Raw genomic sequence first — 23,805 nt, 5'->3', positions numbered from 1 at the left:
AGGAGGGGACAGGAGGGGACACCGGGATGGGACGGGGGGGGGCAGAGCGGGGGGCGTGGTTTGGGAGCGAACCGGCCCAGGGGTGGCACCGCCCCAATGTCCCCGCGGGGTCCTGGCAGTCCCCAGCCCGGTGCCGCCACCCGCGAGCGTCCCCGGCCCCGTCCCGATGGATTTGGGACTCAATCTTCTCACCCCAAATTCCCCAAATCCCCCAATGTAGGCTCAAAATTACTCTGAGAGCAGAAGGGGAATTCAGTTTTTACCATTTTTCCCCATTCCCTCCCCCCCGTTTTTATCCCATTTTTACCCCTAATTTCCCCCAATTTTTACTCCAATTTTGACCTATTTTTGTCTCATTTGGCTCTTAGCTCCGTCCATTTCTACCCCATTTTACTCCGCTTTGGTCCCATCTTAACCCAAATTTTTCCCCATTTTCACCTGATATAAACCTCTTTTTTACCCCATTTTGCCCTATTTTAATTCCCATTTCCCCCAATTTCTCCTAATTTCCGCTCCTTTTCCACCCCATTTTAACCCAAATTTCCCCCCACTTTCCCCCCCATTTCCCTCCCGGTTTTTCCCACTTTCCCAAACCACCCAATCCCATGAAAACCCCAAACCCAGAGAGGGAATTCCTTCACGGGGGATGAGCCAGGAATTTATTTTTCCCTTCTAAAAGGGCTTTTTTCAACACAAAAACTCCCCAATTTCCATTTTTTTCCCTCTGGCACCTTGCAATAACCTCAGATCTGGCCCCAGATATTCCCTAGGATCCTTTTGGGATTGAGGAGCAGAAAAACGATCTTTGTCCCCACCTAAAACTCCCAGTTTTTACTTTTTCCCCCTAATTTCACAGCTATTTTCAATTATCTATTTTAGATAAATCTATCTATTTTTTAGATAGATCTATTTCAATTAGCTATTTTCAATTATTTCAATTTCCATATTTTCAATTATCCCATGACATTTCCTGTTAAAAATTAATATTTAATAATATAAAAACGATATCATTTTTTGAGCCTCTAATTGATTTTTTTAGGGGATGCAAAACCCACCAAATCCCCGATTTTGCAGTGGATTCATGTGAAAAAAGCAATTTTGAAGACCCCAAGCCTTACAGAAAACCTGATTTTGGGGTGAATTTACCCCCTAAAAAATTAATTGTAGGGACACAAAATTTGCTTTTAAACCCTAAAAAAAAACCCCAAAATCCCAAATTCCTTTTTTCCATTTAGGGTCTTCCATTCCCCTCTTTTTCCCGGTGGGAAAATCCCCAAAATTTCCTTTTTCATCCCATTTTTGGGGTTTTGTCACACAGAGCCCCTTTGTCCCTTTTCCCCCTGGAAAGGTGGGAAGGGGCCCGAAATGGGGGAAAAATCCGGGAATTTTTGTGGGATGAGGTCAAAGCCTTCCCCCCTCACACGGCCTCTTCCTCCTCCTCCTCCTTTCCCTCCTCCCCCTTTTTTGGGATGAAAAGGCGATTTTTTGGGAAAGGTACAAAGGGATCCTTTCAGGGAGCAGGGGGGGAGGGTGCTCAGGGCCTCACCGGGGATTTTTTGGGGGCTATTTTGATTTATTTTGGTTTATTTTATTTTTTAGTTTTTAATGTTTTTATTAGGGTGGGTTTTTTTTTTTTTTTTTTTTTGCAGTTTTTGGTATTTTTAAGATTTTTTTTTGTTATTTTCTGTACATTTTTATGGTATTTTTGTGCATTATTTTTATTTTATCTGGGGGCTTTTTTTATTTATTGAATATTTTTTATATTATTTGTGTATTTTTCAAATATTGCTTGGAATTTTTAAAAGATTTTTGTGTGCATTTGTATATTTTGGGGGTATTTTTAAAAAATTTTTGGTGCATTTTAAAATATTCTTGTGTATTGAAAAAATATTTTAAAAATATTTTGGGGGTATTTTTTGTGTGGTTTTTATTTCTGGGGTATTTGGGGTGAAACGCTAGGAATTGGGTGAATGGGTTTGAGGGATACTTTGGGATTTTTTTGGTGTCCCTTAAGGGATTTTTCCCATTCCCAAAGCTGATTTTCCCCTGGAATTCCCAATTTTTTCCCTCTGGGTCACTCTGTGTTACAGGGGGGTCACTTCACCTTTGATTTTTTAGGATCCCCCCCAAAACTTGGGAGTTTTTTGCCCCCTAAATGCCTGAAATTCAGGATTTTCATCCAACTCCAAACCCTAAAAATTTCCTTTTTTTTTTTCCTCCTGTCTGGAGTGAGGAAGAGGTGAAAAAAACTCCGGGATTTTGGATCCTTTGATGGCGAATTCTCCCATCCCCCCGTCCCAAAAAATCCCTATTTGGGGTGGCACCGAGCCAGGGCCCCAAAAGCCACGGGGACAAAGCCGCCCCTGTGTCCCAGAACCGGAAAAATCCCAAAAAATAAATAAATTCAGGGGAAAAAAAAAAAATTTAAGAAACCACCAAAACCACCCAAAATCCCAAAAAACCCCCAACCCTAAAAGAGATTTTTGATGGGGGCTGGGCCGAGGGTCCCAGGGTTTGAAGGGAGATCAGGTTCGGGGAGTTTTTTTGGATTTTTGGGGTTTTTTTGGGGATTTTTTTTTTTTTTTTTTGCTCTTGGGCAAAACCAGAAAAAAAGCCCAGCGGGGCTGTGGGTTAATTAATTAATTAATGAGCGCTCAAGACTGGATTAATGGCGTCGGGGTTGTTAGGAGGAATTAGGATCAGGAGGCTCCTGGAGTGTGAGGACCCTGCCCCAGCTTGGGGTTAAAAATGGCCCCAAATTACCCCAAATCACCCCAAAATTGGGGTTTGGGGTGAGCAGCCCTGACTTGGAGGGTTTGGGGTGAAAAATTACCCCAAAATTACCTTTAAAGTCACTCCAAAATGACCCCAAAATTGGGGTTTAGAGGGTTAAAGTGCCCTGCTTGAGGTTTGGGATTAAAAATGCCCCAAAATGACCCCGAAATGACCAAATTGGGGTTTGGGGGGGTGGTGTGGGGGGGGGGTAGCTCAGACCTGGCTGGATTTGGGGTCGAAAATGACCCAAAATGACCCAAAGTGATCCAAAACTGAGGGCTTTGAGGGGCAGCTCTGAACTCTGGGGTCTCCCAGCTCAGAATTCGGAGTCCCAGCCCTGAATTATGGGGAATCTTTCTCAGATTTTGGGGCATTTTTCCTGCATTTGGGGCATTCGTGTCTGATTTTGGCACAGGCATCGCTGTTTTGGGGGCATCTTTTTGTGGTTTGGGGCATTTTCCCTGGATGTTGGGGCATTTCCCGGGATTTTGGGGCATTTTCCCGGTTTTCAGGGTGCCTCGCCCGGGCAGCACGGGGCGGGGGGAACGGAGGCGCCGTGTCCCGGACTTTTTTGGGATTTTGGGATTTCCGGGAGAGATGAGCTCTGCCCGGCCCAACCACGGCCCTACAAAGGGAGCTTTTATCCCAAACCCCGTTTTTTTCTGGGAATTTTTGTAAAAATAGCAGCGGATCCAGCAGGGTGGGGGGGGGGAGGCGAGTGAAGGGACCTTTGTCACCTGGAGAGGGGGAGGGAATTCCAGGTGGGATTTGAGGGGGTTCCCAGGGAATTTGGGGTAATTCTCTGACGCATTTTGGGGCATCTACCTCAGATTTGGGGCATCTTGGCTGGATCTTGGGGCATTCCCCCAGATTTTGGGTCATTTTCCCTGAGTTTTGAATCATTTTCCCTGGATTACGGGGCATTTTCCCCAGGTTTTGGGGCATTTTCTCTGATTTCTTCAGCTGACGACGAACCCAAAACCCTTTTCCAGAGATTCCCACTGTGGACAGGAATGGAGACAGATAAATAAATAAATGTACAACTGCATCTGAACAATGTCACCTAGCACATGAGCAGTCGGCCAAAAAAAAAATTAAATTTATCACATATTTATAAACTCATAATTAAAATGTGTTCTTATCTAGCACAAAAAGCAGGAAAATTCCTCAATTCCAGGCTTTTTTTTTTTTTTCAGATCTTTAATTTCAATAAAAGATAAAAAAAGTAGGAAATTAATTTGGTATAAAACAGGGGAGGGAATTTGGGATCCAAAGGGACACGAAGGGCTGGGAAAAACCGGGAAAAGGGGCTCCAAAAATTCGGGAATTTGGTACAAAACTTCATCTCCCAGCTTGGGAAAAATAGAAAAAATTCCCAGCTCCGGCAGGAGAGGGAAAATACAAAAACTTGGGATTTTCCCCCACTTTTTTATTAAAAAGTGTCTTTTCCACCAGGAAGAGCAAATCTAGAGGCTTGAGAAGGTCCAAAAAATTTGGGATTAATCCAGGGAAAGGGGTGGGCAAAGCTCCCCAAATAAATCCTGGCATTGTTTGGGAAAAATTGAAGGAATTCCAGGATTTTGGGGCTTTTCCCATGGTTCTGCAATTCCTGCGATTTGGGAGGATTTTTTAAATGGAAAAAGTGGGAAAAACAACTGGAAAAAGCAACAGGAGCTGCTGGGATGAAGCAGCCTGAAAGGAAAGGGAAAATTCCCAAAAATTCACCAAAAATCCCAGATTTTGCTCAGGTTTTGGGATTTATCCCTTGGAAAAGCAAAGTTTGGGTGTAAATCCAGAGGAATTCTGGCATTCCAAAGCTTAATCCTGGAAAAATTACCCAAAAGTGGGAATTTGGGAAGAAAAAACGGGATTTAAGCAGGAATTATTCCCAGGGATTCCAATCCAAGTTCTCCCATGGATAAAATCCACAAACTTTGGGAATGAGGTGGAAAAAATGGGAATGGTCCCCAAAAATTCCCTCCAGAACCAAACCTTTTCCCTGCTTTTCCCAAATCCAGATTTTCCCAACCCAAATCCACGGAGGCTCCTCCCTTTTCCCGAAAATCCAGCTCCAAAAAGCCCAAAATTCCCAAATTTCCCCATCCCAGCAGACGGAAAAGCGGGAAAATCCATCCTGGAATCTCAAAAAAGAGGGAAAGAAACTCCAAAAAATCCCAACTGTGCTTCCAAACTTTTCTATTCCCCCCGAATCCGGGGGTTTTGGGAGGAGCAGGACCCGGAGCTCCTTGGCTGCGTCCCCAGGAGAATCCTGGGATTCTTCTGATCCAAATCTGTGAAATTTCAGGATTTTTCTGGCATCAGAGGAGCTTTCTGTGCAGGATTTCCCAGGCCATCCTCTTCCGGAAGTAGGGCATGTGTTGCTTTGGGAATTTTTGGGGGGGGAAATGGGAAAAAATGGGAATTTTGGGTCAGGTTTGCTCATCCAGGGGCAGATTCAGGCTTTTTTCCCCATGGAAAATAATGGAAAAGGGGGAAGTTTGGGGCTTTGGGGTTGTGGGAATGGGGGGAGAGTTTGGGGTCTTCCTGGTCCTGGGGGTCTGGGGCCTGAGGGAATTTGGGAGTGCTGGGATCTGGAAATGCTGGAGGAGGGAAGTGGGATATTGCTGGAGGTTGGGAATTACCCAGGAATTCCTTGGGATTTTGGGGAGGAATGGGGGATTTGTCCCAGATCTTGGGGGAAATATTTGGGATTTTCCCTGGCACTGGGGCTTGGGAGCTTTTTCCAGGGACCTGGGGCAGGGATTTGGGGACAATTCCATGGAGGTGGGGAGGGGCTAGGAATGGGAGATAAGGTGGGGATTCCTCGGATTGGGTGAGGAATGCTGGAATCTCCCCCAAATCCCGCTGGAATGTTGGGGTTTTTCCTGGCCCTGGGGGTTTGCGGGATGGGAATTGTGGGATTGATTTCATTTGCAGCCCCTGGGGTACCTGAGTGAAGTTGATGGGTTTGTCCTTGGAGATGCACTCGGCGTAGCGGCAGGCGAACATCCCGCAGTCGCTGCCGTTCATCTGCTGCGGGATCTCCTGGGGAAAAACCAGGAATCAACATTCCCAAATTCCCACATCCCCCCCTTCCCTCAGCCCCCAAACCCCCAAGGACAGGAAAAACCCCAAAATCCCAGTGAAATCTGGGGGAAGGTCCCAGAATTCGGAATTTTTTGCAGTCCCACCTCGCCCAAATCCCACCCAAACCCCTCCCCTGCGGAAAATTTCCTCTCCCAAGGTTCTCCCCTTTTCTTCCCTGAGGGAAAAGGGGCCCAAAAAGGGCTGGGAACCCAAGGAAATGCTGAATTCTTTGGGAATTCTGGGCTGTCCAAACCTGGCTCTTCTTGCTCAGCAGGGCCCATCCGTTGGTGTCGAATTCCTTCCTTTTCTTATCCAAACTTTCCTGTTTCAGGTACTGCCTGTGGGAAAAGGAGCAGGAGAAGCTGGAATTCATGGGAAAATGGCAATTCTGAGGTTCTGCTCTGTCTGGCTGCTCCCAAAGGGATCCAGGGCTGGGATTCACAAATCAATCCCCCACCAAAAATCTAAAATTGGATCGGGAGAGGCTGAAATCCCACGGAGAGAAAACAGGCAGAGAATCCCAGGGAAGAGAAGGAATTTTTCATGTCCTGGAAGGGAGAATGAGCCTGAAAAAGGGAGCAAAAATGACCCTAACAGAGCCCCAAAAAAATGACCCTAAAGGGACCTAAGAATGACTCTAAAAGGGCCCCAAAATGGGTAAAGTTGGTGTTTCCAAGGCTGGGGAAGCAGAAGTGGGATTTTGCCAGGGAAGGGATTTTACTCACAGCAGGATCCTGCAGGCCTCACTGTTGATCCCTCCCATGGAATCGTAGTAGGTGATGGTTTTTTTCCTGAAATCCACGACCTGCGCAGAGAAAAATTCCTTAAAATGGGAAAAAAAATCAAGAATGCTTTTCTTGCAAAAACAATGCAGGGTACTTCACACCACAGGAAGATTTCCCCCCAAAAATCCCCATTTCCTGCTGCACTTTTAATCCCTGAATGTCTAAATGAGCCATTATTGTTATTACTATTATTATTGTTACTATTGTTCCTCCCATGGGTTTACAACAATTTTGCCCCATCTCTCAAGGCCCAGATCTAGGTGGTTTTCAGTGTTTTCCCTCCCCATTCCCATGCCATTTTTGCTGGAAATTACTTCTTTTTGATGGAATTAATTAACAATTCAAGCAGGAATTAATAAATTAAGGAGGCTTTTGCTAAAGGAGCTGAAAATCCCTGCAGGATCCCAGGAGCCAGGGCAGGGGATGGGACAAAGGAAGGGGAAAAGTGAAATATCTGTGGCCTAAATCTCTTTAACAAGATCCTGTGGCACCAGGAGCTGGTGGGAACGGGGAAATCAGATCTTCCCAAGGGAATAAATTCCCTAAAATGACCTCCAGGCTGAATTTAAGGACTAAAAACCCCACAAAAAGCTGCTCCTACCTTTGTATTTCCCTTTAAAACTCAGATTTGAGACAAAACCACAAATTTTTCCTGTCAGCATCACCCAAAACCAACAAAATTTGGGCCCTAAATCCCAAACTGAGGATTTTTTGGGATAATTCAGACACTCACAGCCAGGCACCAGTGCACTCCCAGGTGGATGGGCACCAGGAGCAGATCCACAGAGAAAATATCCACTTTTTTTGTCCATCTTTTCACAGCTTGGTACCCTGCAGTCTTTAATTTGGTGAAGAAAAAGGTGTTGAAGGCGTGGACTGCAGGCAAATCCTTGTCCTTGCTCCTCTCCATCAGCAAATTCATGTAGAAATTTATAATCTGGGGGGAAAAAAGGGAAAACAGACAGGGTTTTTGATTTTTTTTTAGTAGATTTTTATTTATTTTATTATGGTGTTTGGATTTGTGGCCCTGTGTAAAGTTAGGGAATAAAGCCCCAAAAAGGAGGATTTGCATAAAAACCTTCAAAAAACCCATGGGGGTTTGCAGTAGCTCCATTGCAGTAAAACATTCCAGAGAAAACTCAAGGATTTTTAGGAATTTGCCTTTATTTAGGTCTGTATTTAAGATTTACTTATTGTTTTCCCCTGTTCACACCAATCCCATCCTCCCAGTATCATTAATTCCCCACATAAATTCAATTATTTTTATTTTGCGGAGCTTCCCCCACAGATTTATCAGTCCAGGGCGGAATCCAACCCACAAACCCCCTCCCAACACCCAACCCAACCACTTTCCCCTCCCAAGCTGCTGGAAACGCGTGGGAAATGGGAATTGCTGGGCTCTCACCTCGTCGTTGAGCCAGTTGAGGTTGTTGAGGGTCTGGATGTCCTTCCTGGTGATGGTCAGGCGGAAAGCCTCGCTCAGCACCTCGTCCTGGTTCCCTCCTCGGAAAAGGCTCTTGATTTCCTTCTCCATTTCCTGGGGAAAGGTCAGGTGGAATTCCTGCTTTTCCTGACCCCAAATGCCCAAGGGTTTAATGCCCAATTGTCCCTTAAGCCATAAATTCACCAGGATGAGGGCGCAGGGCTCCATCCCTGTGCCCAAACCCCAGGAGTTCCCTGAACTGAATTCCCTGAGCTGATCTACATCAGATGAGGCAGAATTCCTGCTGAACTGACCCCAAATCCCAGGAATTCCCTGGAGTGAATTCCCCGAGCTGATCTACATCAGATGAGGCAGAATTCCTGCTGAACTGACCCCAAATCCCTGGAGTGAATTCCCTGGAGTGAATTCCCTGAGCTGATCTACATCAGATGAGGCAGAATTCCTGCTGAACTGACCCCAAATCCCTAAATCCCAGGAATTCCCTGGCAGATGAATTCCCTGAGCTGATCTACATCAGATGAGGCAGAATTCCTGCTGAACTGACCCCAAATCCCTGAATCCCAGGAATTCCCTGGAGTGAATTCCCTGAGCTGATCTACATCAGATGAGGCAGAATTCCTGCTGAACTGACCCCAAATCCCTAAATCCCAGGAATTCCCTGGAGTGAATTCCCTGAGCTGATCTACATCAGATGAGGCAGAATTCCTGCTGAACTGACCCCAAATCCCTGAATCCCAGGAATTCCCTGGAGTGAATTCCCTGAGCTGATCTACCTCAGATGAGGCAGAATTCCTGCTTTTTCTGCCCCAAATCCCCAGGGGTTCAACACCAAACTGATTCTTGAGCCATGAATTCAGCATGAGGAGGGCTCAGGGCCCCACGCCTGTGCCCAGAGCCCCCTGCCTGCCCGCAGCCCCACCTCGGTGATCTCCGGGAAGTCGTCGTCGCCCTGGCCGGGGCGGGCGCGGTCCGGCCCCTCGGGCCCCACGGCCACCGGGATCTCCTTCTCCAGGGGCACACGCAGGTGCAGATCCACCAGGTCCTGCACGGGGCGCTCCTGCTCCTGCAGCCGCTGCGGGGGGACAGAGCGGGGAAACGAGGGGTTGGGGTTGATAAAACCGGGATAAACCTCCAGGATTATGGAATTAAACCTTTACAGAGCCACCCAGGCCTGTCCCCAAGCGCCACATCTGCATTTCCTCCTGCTCCGAGAGGCGCTGTAGGAGGGACAGAGCGGGGAAAGGAGGGGTTGGGATCAGTAAAATTGGGGAAAACCTCTGGGATCATGGAATTAAACCCATACAGAGCCACCCACCCCTGTCCTCAAGTGCCACATCTGCATTTTTCCCCATTTCCCTGGACTCTGACTCCTTTTCCAAGCCCTGACCACCCTCCCAGTGACAAAATTTCCTGTCGTTTCCAATGTGGGACAATATTCCCTCTTTTCCTTGCTGTTTATCCCAGGACTGGGAAGAACAAAGGCCTAAAAAAAGTTGATTTTTCCTGTTTTCCAACTTTTTCCCCAGTTGTCCCAGTGCAGGGTGTTTTTCCGTGTAATTCTCACCTGGCTCTGGAGCTGCAGGGCCAGAGCTTTCTGCTCCTCTATTTGCCTCCACCTCTCTCTGGCTCGGGAATCATAGACACTGGTCCTAGAAAAAACAAAATTTTCATGGACAAATTGATTCAAAAAATCAGGATTTTGGTTTTTCCACCGCAAAAATCCCAGGAAAAGACAGCAGGGAATATTAACTCACAGCTCTTTGATCCATAGCTCGGCCTGGAAAAAGGGGAGGCTGGAAAGAGAGAGAAAGGAGGGTTGGAAGTGACCAAAAATACCGGAATTTCCCCAGAATTCCCTCATTTCCCAAATTCTCACCCTGTCCCTCTTCATTGTCACCTCCCTGTGTCCCTAAAAATCCCCAAAATCCCCCCATTTTGTACCCCTTACCTTGGAGCTGGAGTTCTGGAATCCTTGACCTTGAGCAAAATGACGGAATCTGACCCTAAAAATGGGAAAAATTCCTGGATTTCTGTCCCCCTTGATTCCTACCCCAAATATTTCCCAATCCTGAACAAAAATCCCAGATTGGCCACAGAATTTAAATCCCTCTCCCAGGGTTTGGGGTTATTTGGGATTTGGTTTCATTTTGTTTGGGATTTAGGGGATTTTCGGGGGTATTTTCTTTGGGACTTTATTGGGGAGTTTTTTGGGATTTTTTTTTGTTAATTTCAGATTTTTTGGGGGGTTTTATTTGTGGTCTTGTTTTATTTGAGATTTTGGTATTTTGGGGGGGTTTTTGGGGTTACTTTCCCAGAATTCTCAGGAATCTTTACCTTCACTCTGTGCCTCGGCTCCCGGCTCCTCCTCCCGCTGCTGTAGGGCCGTGGAATTCCGGGGCTGGAACCCCCCAGGAAACCCCGGACAGGGGCCCAGGGGGGGATTTTGGGAATTCTGGGGTGGCTCTGGGGAATGTGGAACGGGAGCTGGAATTTTGTGAATTTCCAGTGCCTCGGGATCTTCCCTGGGAGCCTCCTGGGGCAGGGAGGAGCCGGAACGGGGACAGCGGGAGCTGCAAAAAAAAAAAAAAAAAATCAAAACACCCCGTTAGGGAAATTCCTGGGAAAAGACTGGAAATTTGAGATTTGGGGAGAGGGTTTAGGTTTTTTTTTTGGGGGGTTAGGAAAGAGTTTTTGGGAAGGGTTGGGATTTGGGCAGGTTTCTTTGGGATTTTGGCAGGGTCTCTGGTGACTTTCAGGGATTTGGAGAGGGTTTTTTGGGATCCGAGCAGGGATTTTGAGGTTCTTTGGGAACTGGGGCAGGTTTTCAGGGATTTTTTGGGATGCTCCCGACTCACGGGTGGAAGGGGAGCAGCGGGGAGGGTTTGCAGCTGGAGAATCTCTTCCCGGTCACCATCTGCAGCAGCTGCCGGTAAATCTCCCGCTCCTCCTCCCGCACCGTCTGCGGGGAGAGAGCACAGAAAACCTCCTCTCACAACCCTGGAATCCACTGATCCCAGCGATTCCCCCCAAACTCAGGGATCTGGTGGAATCCCACGAAGGCAATGCTGAGAAAAACCCCCCAAAAAATTGGGATTTAGGGCTGGAAAACCCCAGGAGTTTGGTGTTTAACGCCAGATGTGCCACCAGCTCGGCCGGAACACCCCAAGCCCACAAACCCCCGGGATTTCCCGGGATTTCCCCATTCCCAGCTCTGCCAGAACACCCCAAGCCCACAAACCCCCGGGATTTCCCAGGATTTCCCCCATTCCCAGCTCTGCCGGAACACCCCAACCCCACAAACCCCCGGGATTTCCTGGGATTTCCCCATTCCCAGCTCTGCCGGAACACCCCAACCCCACAAACCCCCGGGATTTCCTGGGATTTCCCCATTCCCAGCTCTGCCGGAACACCCGAACCCCACAAACCCCCGGGATTTCCGGGATTTCCCCATTCCCAGCTCTGCTGGAACACCCCAACCCCACAAACCCCCGGGATTTCCTGGGATTTCCCCATTCCCAGCTCTGCTGGAACACCCCAACCCCACAAACCCCCGGGATTTCCCAGGATTTCCCCCATTCCCAGCTCTGCCAGAACACCCCAACCCCACAAACCCCCGGATTCCTGGATCCCCATTCCCAGCTCGGGAACACCCCAACACACCCCCATTTCCCCATTCCCAGCTCGCCGGAACACCCAACCCACAACCCCCGGATTTCCCAGGATTTCCCCATTCCCAGCTCTGCTGGAACACCCCAACCCCACAAACCCCCGGGATTTCCTGGGATTTCCCCATTCCCAGCTCTGCCAGAACACCCCAAGCCCACAAACCCCCGGGATTTCCCAGGATTTCCCCATTCCCAGCTCTGCCGGAACACCCCAAACCCACAAACCCCTGGGATCCCCCCGGGTTCCCCCGTCACCTCCTCGGCCGCGCTCAGGAAGCGCCGCGGGGCCTTCTTGGGGCTGCGGCGGCTCCAGGAGGGGCTCGGGGCCGGCTTCAGGGGGAAGGAGGCTCCATGGAGGGCGGATTTTCCCCCAAAAGCGCTGGGGTTCCCGCTGGAAGGAAGGAAAAACACCGCAGGTTTGTTGCAAATCCTGAAAAATCGGTTTCAAATCTCAAATAAAATCACAAAAGGTTGCGCGGAAGGAGAAACGAAACGGTCCAGATTCCAAATGAAGCCCCAAAAATCCCACAAATTAAAAAAATAAAAAAAAATCCCCAAACCCCCCAATTAAATTCCCTGAATCCCCTCTGCTTCAAACTCCCAAATAAAAAAAAAACCACCAAGAATCCAAATCCCCACCAAAAAATCTCAAACATTCTCCTGCAAATAACCAAAATCCCAAACTAAACCCACCAAAAAATCCCCCCCAAAAAGAAAATAAAACCATCCAAAAATCCCAAAAATAAACCCCCCCCCCAAAATTGTCAAATCACAAAACTCCAAAACCCCAACTAAAACCCCCCCAAAAATATCAACCAAAACGTGGAAATCTGAGATCTGCTGCACCCACCTGGAATTTTTACGGGTCTCCAGGAAGGAGCCTCGGCTCCCTCTGGGTTTGGAGCTCCTCCACTGCCCGTTGGCTCCTGGGAATCTTTCAGGAATTTCTGAGGGGAAAAACACTGGGAGTTCCCAGAAAAACCCAGATTTCCCCTTCTCCGGGCATTGTTTTTAGGGAAAACACCCCCAAATCCCAAATTCCAGAGGGAAAACTCACCTGGGGTGTAGCTGAGGGAGCAGGAGGAGTTCCCAGCAGGGCAGGAGAAGCTGCTGAGTTTGGGGAGGAAAAACTGGGGGGAAAAAAGAATGGGAAAAATTCCAATATTTTGCTTAGAAGTGGGAAAATGCCAGGGAAGAATCCAGGAAAATTACAGGGAAAAGGGAAGGGTGTTCCCAGGGTTGATTGGGAATGGTGGCAAGACTTCACAATTCCCAAAATTCACAATTCCTAAAATTAATAATTCCCCAAGTTTACAGTTCCTAAGGTTTGCAATTCCTACCCATCACAGCTCCCCAAACTCCCAAAATTCCCAGCTTCTAAAGGTTACAACTCCCATATTTTATGGAGAGAATTTATGGAGCAGCAAGAAACCAAAAACTACTGGGAAAATCCTGAATTTCGCAGCTCCAGACCCGCGGTGGGTCCCACACTTGGGCTCCCCGTTCCCGCCACATTCCAGGCGGAATTCCCACGCCGGGAACCGGCAATTCCCAAAAACGGGATTGGGATTTGACTTCTGCGGTTTCCAGGCTGGGTTTCCCCAGAGAAAGCGCGGCTGGAAGTGCCCTAGGATCCCCTGAGACGGAAGAATTGTCCCGAATATTCCCAAATCCGCTTCCCGCCCATATCCCGCGGCGGTTCCGTGAGGGAAGGAGCGGCGGCGGCTCCGGCCCGGTGGAAACAGAGCCCGGGAACGCCCCGGCCCCGCGCCCCCCACTCCGTACCTTGCTCTCGGCGCCGAAACCCTTGAAGGCCAGGCCGGGCCGGGCCCGCGCCGCCTCCCGGGCCTCCATCCTCATGGGGGGCAGCGCCGCCGCCTCGGCCCCGGGCAGCGGCAGGACCGGGCACGGGAAAAGGCCCGGCGGCGGCGGAGTCCGGTGTGAGGGCAGCGGGAGAGGGAGGAGCGCGGTCCGGGAGCGGAGCAGGGTCCGGAGCCGCCGCCGCTTCTCTCGCCTCAGCCGGCCCGGCCGCCGCGCCGGAAGCGGAAATGGAAGCAGAAGCGTCCCGAGCGCGCGCGGCTCTCCCGGGCTCCGCGGCGGCAGCGAGGAGGAGGCGGCGGAAGCGGAAGTGAGCGGCGCCAGGGCTGCCGGAAGTGCCGCCAGAGCAGGGGAGCGAGCCGCGCATTGCTGGAAGCGCAGAGCGCCCCCTGGCGGCTGGGAGGTCCAGGGGGGGCAGCCAGAAAGGAGGGGCCGCCCTGGACGGGGGGGGGGGGTGACCCTATAGGGGTTACTCTGTGGCGGGGGGTCATTCTCTGGGGGCTGTGACCCTATAGGGGGTCATTCTGTGGGGGCTGCGACCCTATGGAGGGGTCACTCTGTGTGTGAGTCCCTACCACCGATCGATCCTGTCACAGTCGGCCCCGTTACAGCTGATCCCATCCCAAGTTTCTCCCTGTGGTCAGTCCTGTTACAGCTGGTCCCTACATCCAAAACTGGTACAGCCTATCCCATAATAGCCGATCCTATTACAGTCAATCCCACAGTAGCTGGACCCTACAGCCGATCCCGTTACCCCAATCCCGTTACAGCCGATCCCGTTACCCCGATCCCGTTACCCTGATCCCATAACGGGCGATCCCATTACAGCCGATCCCGTTACCCCGATCCCGTCACAGCCGATCCCATTACAGCGATCCCGTTACCCTGATCCCATAACGGGCGATCCCGTTACAGCCGATCCCGTTACAGCCGATCCCATTACAGTGACCCCGTCACAGCCGATCCCGTTACACCGATCCCGTTACCCTGATCCCATAACGGGCGATCCCGTTACAGCCGATCCCGTCACCCCGATCCCATTACAGCGCTCCCCGCGGCCAATCCCAGGTCCCAGCCCGTGTCCCCGCGCTGTGTCCGGGCCATGGTGGCGCTGTCCCCGGGCCATGGTGGCCGTCCCGGTGGCCCCGGCGCTGTCCCGGTTCGTGGCCCCGGCCGCGCTCTCCGTGGCCGCGCTCCTCCTCCTCCTCCTGCTGTCCTTCCTCCCGCCCGGGCCGGGCCGGCGGCGCTCCGCAGGTCAGTGCTCCCGGTGGGCAGCGGGACTGGCACCACTAACGGCCCCGTAACGCCTGCGGACCGGCACCGGTAACGCCCGCGGACCGGGACGGAACCGGAGCCGGGAGAGGCAGCGGCAGGGAACGGGGACTGGGAGCAGTTAGGAAAGCAGAGCAGATCCCACCGGGAACAGCGACCCGGACCGGTAACGGCCCCGCACCGGGACTGGCGATGGACTGGAACCGGTTAGGGAGAGGTACTGGAACCAGCAGGGAACAGCAACTGGCACCAGTAACGCCCCCAGACTGGGACCGGCGGGGAGCTGGAAACGGGAGAGGCGGGGAATGGGGGCTGGGACCAGTAAGGAAAGCAGTCTGGAGCCAGTGAGGAGCGCAGAGTCCCATAGGGAACACAGACAGGGACTGGTAAGGATGGACTGGGACCAGTAAGGAGGATAAACTGGCACCAGTAAGGAGGGCAGACCAGTAACCACAGGGAATAGAGACTGGGATGAACAGGGAATCCAGACCGGAACCGGTAAGGACAGAGCGGCACCAGTAAGGACAAACTGGCACCAGTAAGGGATGCAGAGCCGCTCCCACTGGGACTAAAGACTGGAACCAGTAAGAACAAACTGGGACCAGTAAGGACAAAGTGGCACCAGTAAGGAGGACACAGCAGCTCCCACTGGGAACAGGGACTGGGACCAGTGAGGACAAACTGGCCCCGCTAAAGAGGGACTGGGACCATTAAGGAGAGCAGGGCAGGGAAAACAAACTGGGACCAGTAAGGACAGACTGGCACCAGCAAGGAACAGAGACTGGCACCAGTAAGAAGGACAGAGCAGCTCCCAGAGAAAATATGCACTGGGTCCAGTACAGACAAACTGGGATCAGTAAGGGGAGGCTGGGACCACTAAGGACAGCCTGGCCCCAGTAGGGAATCGAGACTGGGACCAGTAACGAGGACTCCCAGTAAGGAGTCCCCCCACGCCCCCCCGGGCGGGAGTGTCCCGGCGGTGGCAGCGGGGCTGTCCCAGTGTCGCCGCGTTCCTCCCCAGCGGTGCCACTCTGCGCTGGCAGCGCCACCCGGAGGGTCAGAGCCGCCCTTCCCGCCTTGGGATTTGCCCGAATTTCCCGATTTTTTCCAGGCAGGAAAATGCCCCCGAGCCCCGCGGGACCCCAGCACACCGAGACCATGGGCGCCGGCAAAGCCATCGCCGTCCTTACCTCAGGGGGGGACGCGCAGGGTAAGAGGACCCCAAAGCCCCCGGGATCCAAAATCCCTAGAAATCCCCAGCCTGAAATCCCTGGAAATCCCCCCAGATCCCCCCGAATTTCTCCCCTCTCCCCCAAAACTCCGCAAATGCCTTGGGATCCCGGAATCCTCGCCCCAAATTCCCCTCCCCTCCCCCCAAAATTCCCCCCAAAATCCCTAAAAATCCCCCCCAAGTCCCTAAAACCTCTCCTTTGGAGGTAAAAATCGGGATTTTGATGCCACAACCATCAGGGTTTTCCCTGGATTGAGGTTCTGGGAATGACCTTGGTGGGGGTTTGGGGTCGGGTGGAGCTCGAGGAGTTTTGGGATAGCAGAGGGAAACAACGGTGACAAAATCCGGGCAGGGGACTCCAAGTGGGCACCGGTGGCACTTTGGCACTGAGCCAAAATAATCAGGATTGCCCAAAATTCCAAGGATTCCTCCCAAGATTTGGGATTTTTCTGGGGATCCTAAGGATGGGGGGTGGACAGACGTGGGGGGGTGCCAGGCCATGGGGGCCCCCCCGGAGTGTCCCCTCCCCCCACCCCCGTGTTTGTCACCCATGTCAGGCGCTACCACCAAAGGTCACTGGGGCAAAAATAACTCAGGCGGTGGCAGCTGCGAGGGGGGGGACAGGGGGGGCGCGGGGTGGACAGATTTGGGGTGTCCACCGAGGGGTGGCAGCCGCAGGGAGGTGACAGAGGCTTGGGGATGTCACCAAGGGGTGACAGGATGATGGCGGTGCCCCACAGGGATGAACGCGGCCGTGCGCGCCGTGGTGCGCGTGGGGATCTACACCGGGGCCAAGGTGTTCTTCGTGTGTGAGGTCAGTGTCAGCCCCAGCCCCAAAATTCCACAGCCTCACCACAAAATTTGGGAAAAGGTGTCCTTGAACCACTGTCCACTCTGTCCCCACAGGGCTACCAGGGGCTGGTGGACGGTGGTGACCACATCAGGGAGGCCACGTGGGAAAGCGTGTCCATGATGTTGCAGCTGGTGAGGGACACGGACAGGGTGACACATGGATAGGGGGACACACAGACAGGGGAACACATGGACAGGGGGACACTTGGGAATCCCCTCCTGGGCTGGGGAGGCACTGGGCATGCCCCTCACTGGTCCCAGTTTGCCCCTCACTGGTTCCAGTCTGAGCCTGGGCTCAGCAGAAAATGACCCAAAAGCAGAGCTGGGATGGGGGGAGGGAGGGAAGGGTGGACACAGGGATGGACATAGGGACACACATGGGGATGGGATGGGGGGATGGACAGAGGGATGGACATGGGGATGGGATGGGTGGATGGACAGAGGGGTGGATGGACACAGGGATGGACATGGAGATGGGATAGGTGGATGGACACACAGGTACAGGTGCGGGGATGGGACGGGTGGATAGACACAGGGACGGACAGCCAGCCCCGAGGCCAGCCGTGCCCCGCCATCCCTCCCCAGGGTGGCACGGTGATCGGCAGCGCGCGCTGCCAGGATTTCCGCACGCGCGAAGGGCGGCTGCGTGCCGCGCGGAACTTGGTCAAGCGCGGCATCACCAACCTGTGTGTGATCGGCGGCGATGGCAGCCTCACCGGCGCCGACACCTTCCGTGCCGAGTGGGGCGGGCTCCTGGCAGAGCTGCTCAAAACCGGTATGGGGGGGGACACCGGGGGAGCCCCGAAACCCCCCTGGGGTGAGGGAGAGGGAGGGGGACAGAGGGAAAGGGTTGGGGTCAAAAGAGAGAGGTTTGGGTTCAAAAGCACGCAAAAATTTGGGGTTTCGCACATAATAATGTGGTGTTCTTCCCTACTTATGAAGTTTAGGACACTTTTGCTCCCCAAGGGAACGTTTTGTAGGGGGGCACAGAGAGAACAGGAGGTGTGGAAAGGTTTGGTTTTGAATCAGGATGTGAAACTCAAAAATTGGTTTTTTTTTTCTATAATTATGGAAGTTTGGGGCACTGTTGAAGATGTTTTAAAGGGGGATACAGAAGGAAAAGAGAGTGTGGTTAAAAAAAGCAGGGTGTGGCACTCAAAAATTTGAGGTTTTCCCCCAAAACAGAGATTTGTGGCACTGCTTCCCCCTAAGCGGACATTCTGGGGGGGTCCCACATCAGAAAGGAGGGTGTGGGAAGGTTTGTGATTCCAAAAAAACTTTGTTTCCAAAATCAAGGTGTCCTACACAAAAATACGGGGTTTTGTCACCCAAAGCTGAGTGTTTTCCCCCCAAACAATCCCTTTGACACCTCTACCCCTCAAGTGACCATCTGGGGATGGCGTCTCCCTCCTGCCCACTCCCTCCCCAGGTGGCATCACGGCAGAGGAGGCGCAGCGCTCGAGCCACCTGAACATTGTGGGCATGGTGGGCTCCATCGACAACGACTTCTGTGGCACCGACATGACCATCGGCACCGACTCGGCGCTGCACCGCATCATGGAGATCGTGGACGCCATCACCACCACGGCGCAGAGGTGACAAGGACACCCTCGTTGTCCCCAGACCCTCGGTGTTCCCGTTTCGGGTGGGTGACGCTTTCTTGTCCCCGCAGCCACCAGAGGACTTTTGTGCTGGAGGTGATGGGGCGGCACTGCGGGTACGTTCTGGTGGCACCTAGGAGGGGTTCTTGTCACCCCAAAAACTGGGGGAAGTGGCTCAAAAGCAGTTTTTGGCCCCATTTCAGGTACCTGGCGCTGATCACAGCCCTGGCCTGCGGTGCTGATTGGGTTTTCATCCCTGAGTCACCCCCCGAGGACAACTGGGAGGAGCACCTGTGCAGGAGGCTGGCTGAGGTGGGATGGATGATGGATGGATGGATGGATGGATGGATGGATGGATGGATGGATGGATGGATGGATGGATGGATGGATGGATGGATGATCTCCCCCTGTCCCCATCCCTGTTGACACCCTGTGATCCCCCCAGACCCGTGACGGTGGCTCCAGGCTCAACATCATCATCGTGGCTGAGGGTGCCATTGACAAGCACGGCAAGGCCATCACCTCGGACGAGATCAAAGCTGTGAGTGGGGATGGGGGGACACAGGGTACATCCCCCTTTGCCCCCTCCCTTTTTGGGGCCAGTCCTAGAGCTCTCCTGTGTCCCTGCAGCTGGTGGTGAAACGTCTGGGGTACGACACCAGGGTGACCATCCTGGGCCACGTCCAGCGTGGGGGAACCCCCTCAGCCTTCGACCGCATCCTGGTGGGCACCTCCTTCCTCACCCCAGTCCCAAAGGAGGGGACCTGGAGGTGACTGACAGCCCCCCTTGGGAGGTGACACCCCTGATGTCCCCTCAGGCCAGCAGGATGGGTGTGGAGGCTGTGATGGCGCTGCTGGAGGGGACACCGGAGACGCCGGCCTGCGTGGTCAGTCTGTCCGGCAACCAGGCCGTGCGTCTGCCCCTCATGGAATGTGTCCAGGTGGTGAGTGGGAATGGGGGGACACCGGGAGTGGCCCCAGACCCAGTCCAGGGATGGTTCCCAAACCATCCCTAAGATGGTTCCCATCCCTAAGATGTCCCCAAACTCTCCAGGGAGTGCCCCCAAGCCAGCCCCAGGGATGGATCCCACCCCAGGACACCCCATTCCACCCCAATCCCATCCAAAACACTCCAATCCTACCCAGGACACCCTAATCCCATCCTAGGACACCCCAATCCCACCCAGGAAATCCCAGTCCCACCCCAATCCCCCTCTGTGCCCCCAGACCAAGGACGTCACCACAGCCATGAACGAAGGACGCTTCGAGGATGCGGTGAAGCTGCGGGGCCGGTGGGTGGCACCTCCATGTCCCTGTCCCTGCAACCCCAATGTCCTCAAAATGTCTCAAAACCCCAACTTCCCCGATTTTTAGGAGCTTTCAGAACAACTGGAATGTCTATAAGCTGCTGGCTCACATCCGCCCACCTGCCACCAAGGTAGGGAGCGCTGCGGAGGGCATGGTGAGGGGACCGAGCCGGGACACCCCAATTCCATCCCAGGCACGGATACCACCCAATCCCAACCCAATCCAACCCCAACCCCCAGTGAGCCCTGTCCCTGTCCCCAGAGCGGGTACACGGTGGCCGTGATGAACGTGGGCGCTCCGGCCGCGGGGATGAACGCGGCCGTGCGGGCAACCGTGAGGATCGGCCTCATCCACGGGCACCACATGCTCGCGGTGCACGACGGCTTCGAGGGGCTGGCCTTTGGCATGGTGAGGGTCCCGAGGGGAATGGGGTGGGAAAAGGGTCAGGAGAGGGACTGGGATGGGGAGATTCCCACAGGGAATGGGGTTTGGGATGGATTTGAGGGGCTGGCATTCGGGATAGTGAGGGTCCTATGGGGGAAAGGAGTTGGGATGGGGAGATCCCTATGGGATAAAGGGGTGGCCAGGGCATGACGGATTTGAAGGGTTGGGTTTTGGAATGGGGAGATCCCAGTGGAAAAACAGGCCGGGAAAAGAGTTGGGGAAGTGCAGGATGGATTTGAGGGGTTGGATTTTGGGATAGGGAGATCCATGTGGGAGAAGGGTGCAAGGAAAGGGCCTGGGAAGGGGCAGTTGTGGCACTGCAGGGATGGAGATCCCTCAGGATGGGGGTGTTTAATCCCTGTCCAAACCCCAGCCCTGCTGTGGGTCTGATCTGCTGCTGTCCCCAAGCCAGAGGACATTGTGTGACCTCCTGAGAGGGCTGAGGGGACATTGCGTGACCCCAATGTCACTCTGATAGGGCTGAGGGGGGCCATTGTGACCCCAGATCCTTCTCCCACCCCATTAAACCCGTTTCACCCCCCAGGTGGAGGAGATCGGCTGGAATACGGTGGGCAGCTGGACGGGGCTGGGAGGATCCAAACTAGGCACCAAGAGGTGACTCCCCTCTGCATGTGGGGTCATTTGGGGTCCCTCTGGGGTCCCCCTCTGGTCAGGCTCATCCCGAGGGGTTTCCCCTTCCCAGGACTCTGCCCAAGAAACATTTTGAGGAGATCAGCGCCAACATCAGCAAATTTGGGATTCATGGTCTTATCATCATTGGTGGCTTCGAGGTCGGTTGGGTGTGGGCAGGGTGTGGTCAGCGGGGTGGGGTCAGTGGGGCTTGGTCAGAGCATGGTTGGGGTGTGGCCAGGGTGGGGTCAGGGTCCCTCTGCCATCCCCCAGGCATTCACAGGCAGCCTGGAGCTGGTGGAGGGCCCAGTCTGGTCAAGGTGTGGTCAGTGCCCCCACCGTTCCTCTCCTCTCTGCATTGTCCCCTGATGTCCCCATTGTCCCTCAGGCGTTCACAGGTGGCCTGGAGCTGGTGGAGGGCCGGGCACGCTTCGAGGAGCTCTGCATCCCCCTGTGCATCGTGCCTGCCACCGTCTCCAACAATGTCCCCGGCTCCGACTTCAGCATCGGCGCCGACACTGCCCTCAACACCATCACCACTGTGAGACCCCAGATACCTCCCCAAAATCCCCCTCGTCCCAAACACCATCACCCCGGTCAGATGCCCCATCCTATAGCCTCTGCTCCCAAACATCATCACCACAGCGAGAACCCAAATCCTGTATCCCATATCCCTCCTGATGCCAAACACCATCACCACAGTAAGATCCCAGTGGAAGTCCCAAATTCCCCTGATCCCAAAGCACTGTCACCACTCTGAGACCCCGATGGAAATCCCCCAACTGCCCTGACATTAAACCCCTTTTCCTGACCCCAAATCCCACATTTCAGACATGTGACCTGATCAAGCAGTCTAGAGTGGGCACCCCAAATCCCTTGGCCCTAAATCCCTTTTCCTGACCCCAAATCCTGTCCCCACTGCAGACGTGTGACCTGATAAAGCAGTCGGCTGCAGGCACTAAGCGCCGCGTGTTCATCATCGAGACCATGGGTGGCTTCTGTGGCTACCTGGCCACCATGGCCGGGCTGGCGGCTGGCGCCGATGCCGCCTACATTTTCGAGGAGCCCTTCAGCAGCCGTGACCTGCAGGTGGGGACAGTCCTGTCCCCTGTCCCCAGTGTCACCAGGGTAGTGTGGAATGAGTAGGTTCCCCACTGACCTCACTCCCACCTCCATTCCCGACCCCACAGGCCAATGTGGACCACCTGACAGAGAAGATGAAGACCACGGTGAAGAGGGGGCTTGTGCTCAGGTGGGCTCCAGCTTTGGGGGGACCTCGTGGCGCCCCCCTGGGGATTGGGATCAGGGGAACTGGGCTCTCACCGTGGTGATGGGCAAGGGATGGAAGATTTGGAATCTCATTGTGGTGCTGCTGTTTGGGATCAGTGGAATTGTTTGGGATGGGGTGAATTGTGGGATTTGAGCCTGATCCTGTCCCTGGTGTAGGAATGAGCGTTGCAATGAGAACTACACCACAGATTTCATCTACAACCTCTACTGCGAGGAGGGCAAAGGGATTTTTGACTGCCGGAAAAACGTCCTGGGGCACATGCAACAGGTGGGAACGGGGTGAGGGTTTGGGAATTCCCCCAGGAACAGGATCGGTGTTCAGGGGATTTCCCTGGGAAGGGGATTGGGATTTGGGGGATTTCATTGGCTCATCCTGGATTCTCCTGGGGCAGGGAGGCAGCCCCACCCCCTTTGACCGTAATTTCGGCACCAAGATGGGCGCCAAGGCCGTGGCCTGGATCACCGGGAAGATCAAGGAGTGCTCCCGGCATGGTGGGTGCTTCTGGATGGGGGATCCCAAAGGGACCCCAGAGTGACCCTACACTCCCAAACCATTCCCAAAAAGCCCTCCTGTGGATTCTGGGGGATGTTCCCCACTCCTGGATGATCCCAAACATTCCTAACCTCCCCTCCCATGTTTTTGAAAGGTCCCAAATATTCCCAACCTACCCTCCCATAGGTTTTACCCTCATGGAGCATCCCGAGCATTCCCAACCCCTGCTCCAGGAGGATCCCAAACATTCCCAACTTCCTGTCCCAAGTGTTTTCCCATTCCTGAAGATTCCCAAACATTCCCACCCTTCCCTCCCACGTCCCTGGAGGATCCCAACCATTCCCAACTCGCCTCCAGGAGGTTCCCAACCATTCCTGTGCTCCTCCCAGGCCGGATCTTTGCCAACACGGCGGACTCGGCGTGCCTGCTGGGGATGCGCAAGCGCAGCCTGGTGTTCCAGCCCATCGCTGAGCTGCGCCAGCAGACGGATTTCGAGTGCGTGTCCCTTCCTGTCCCTCCCTTCCTCACCCTGGGAAAGTGGGATCCCTCCCCAGGGATGTCCCCAGTCTGTCCCTGTCCCCTCAGGCACCGCATCCCCAAGGAGCAGTGGTGGCTGAAGCTGCGGCCCATCCTCAAAATCCTGGCCAAGTACAACATCGAGCTAGACACATCTGAGACAGCGCACCTGGAGCACCTGACACGCAAGGTCCTGGTCCCCGAGGCCACCCTGTGACAGGGACAGCAGCCACTGCCAGCCTGAGGAACCCCCAAAATCCCCTTTTCTCACAGCGTCCCAGGGCTTTTCAGGGATTTTATGGGAAGTGGTCCCCAAGCGGTATCAGGATAAACTGAGGATGGATGGTGGAGGTTGAGGTTTTTAGGGTTAAAAGTCATAAAATGGAGATGTTTCAATAAATTCAGTGCTTGTCCAAGTGCTCCAGGTCTCTGTGAATCCATGGAAAGGCAAACCTGGACCCCACTGACACCAAATCCCTCCTCATCCTCAAGATTTCCCTGCCCAGCATAACATGGAGGGATAAAACAGGTAAAATTTGAGCCCCAAGTTCATCCCAGAAAATAACAATGACAGTTTTTAGCTGCTTGGTTTCA

The 23,805-nt window shown here is 53.4% G+C and overlaps 2 protein-coding genes across 6 annotated transcripts; one reads left to right on the top strand and one right to left on the bottom strand.

Annotated features, from left to right (window-relative positions):
* Positions 1 to 3,965: 3,965 nt before the first annotated feature.
* On the bottom strand, positions 3,966 to 14,978 carry SENP1 (SUMO specific peptidase 1). Of its 4 annotated transcripts, none has more exons than XM_030967149.1 (16): positions 13,542 to 14,978; positions 12,814 to 12,886; positions 12,607 to 12,718; positions 12,012 to 12,186; positions 10,947 to 11,050; positions 10,426 to 10,661; positions 10,040 to 10,094; positions 9,846 to 9,884; positions 9,656 to 9,740; positions 9,011 to 9,163; positions 8,053 to 8,184; positions 7,381 to 7,584; positions 6,588 to 6,667; positions 6,116 to 6,200; positions 5,725 to 5,820; positions 3,966 to 5,156 (listed from the first exon to the last, which is right to left on the bottom strand). In XM_030967149.1, the coding sequence occupies exons 1-16, from the start codon at positions 13,614 to 13,616 to the stop codon at positions 5,094 to 5,096; spliced, it is 1,767 nt and encodes a 588-aa protein (XP_030823009.1). In that variant the 5' UTR covers positions 13,617 to 14,978; the 3' UTR covers positions 3,966 to 5,093. The 4 variants fall into 4 exon arrangements, with proteins under 4 accessions (XP_030823009.1, XP_030823010.1, XP_030823011.1 ...); XM_030967150.1 differs by having other exon boundaries at positions 12,607 to 12,703; XM_030967151.1 differs by having other exon boundaries at positions 12,012 to 12,147; positions 13,542 to 14,976.
* PFKM (phosphofructokinase, muscle) lies at positions 14,652 to 23,744 on the top strand. Of its 2 annotated transcripts, none has more exons than XM_030967145.1 (23): positions 14,652 to 14,828; positions 15,958 to 16,056; positions 16,818 to 16,891; positions 16,984 to 17,061; positions 17,515 to 17,704; positions 18,359 to 18,524; positions 18,602 to 18,646; positions 18,734 to 18,842; positions 18,976 to 19,071; positions 19,161 to 19,253; positions 19,349 to 19,474; positions 19,758 to 19,822; positions 19,905 to 19,968; positions 20,100 to 20,246; positions 20,827 to 20,897; positions 20,986 to 21,073; positions 21,301 to 21,453; positions 21,837 to 22,001; positions 22,103 to 22,164; positions 22,359 to 22,470; positions 22,595 to 22,694; positions 23,085 to 23,190; positions 23,281 to 23,744. In XM_030967145.1, exons 1-23 carry the CDS (start codon positions 14,699 to 14,701, stop codon positions 23,426 to 23,428), a joined length of 2,487 nt encoding a protein of 828 aa, XP_030823005.1. In that variant the 5' UTR covers positions 14,652 to 14,698; the 3' UTR covers positions 23,429 to 23,744. The 2 variants fall into 2 exon arrangements, with proteins under 2 accessions (XP_030823005.1, XP_030823008.1); XM_030967148.1 differs by lacking the exon at positions 14,652 to 14,828 and adding an exon at positions 14,982 to 15,063.
* The last annotated feature ends 61 nt before the right edge of the window (positions 23,745 to 23,805 follow it).

Source organism: Camarhynchus parvulus, chromosome 29 (genome assembly GCF_901933205.1).
Source record: "Camarhynchus parvulus chromosome 29, STF_HiC, whole genome shotgun sequence".
In the NCBI taxonomy this organism is placed as follows: Eukaryota; Metazoa; Chordata; class Aves; order Passeriformes; family Thraupidae; genus Camarhynchus; species Camarhynchus parvulus.
This window is presented reverse-complemented; position numbering and strand designations above follow the sequence as displayed.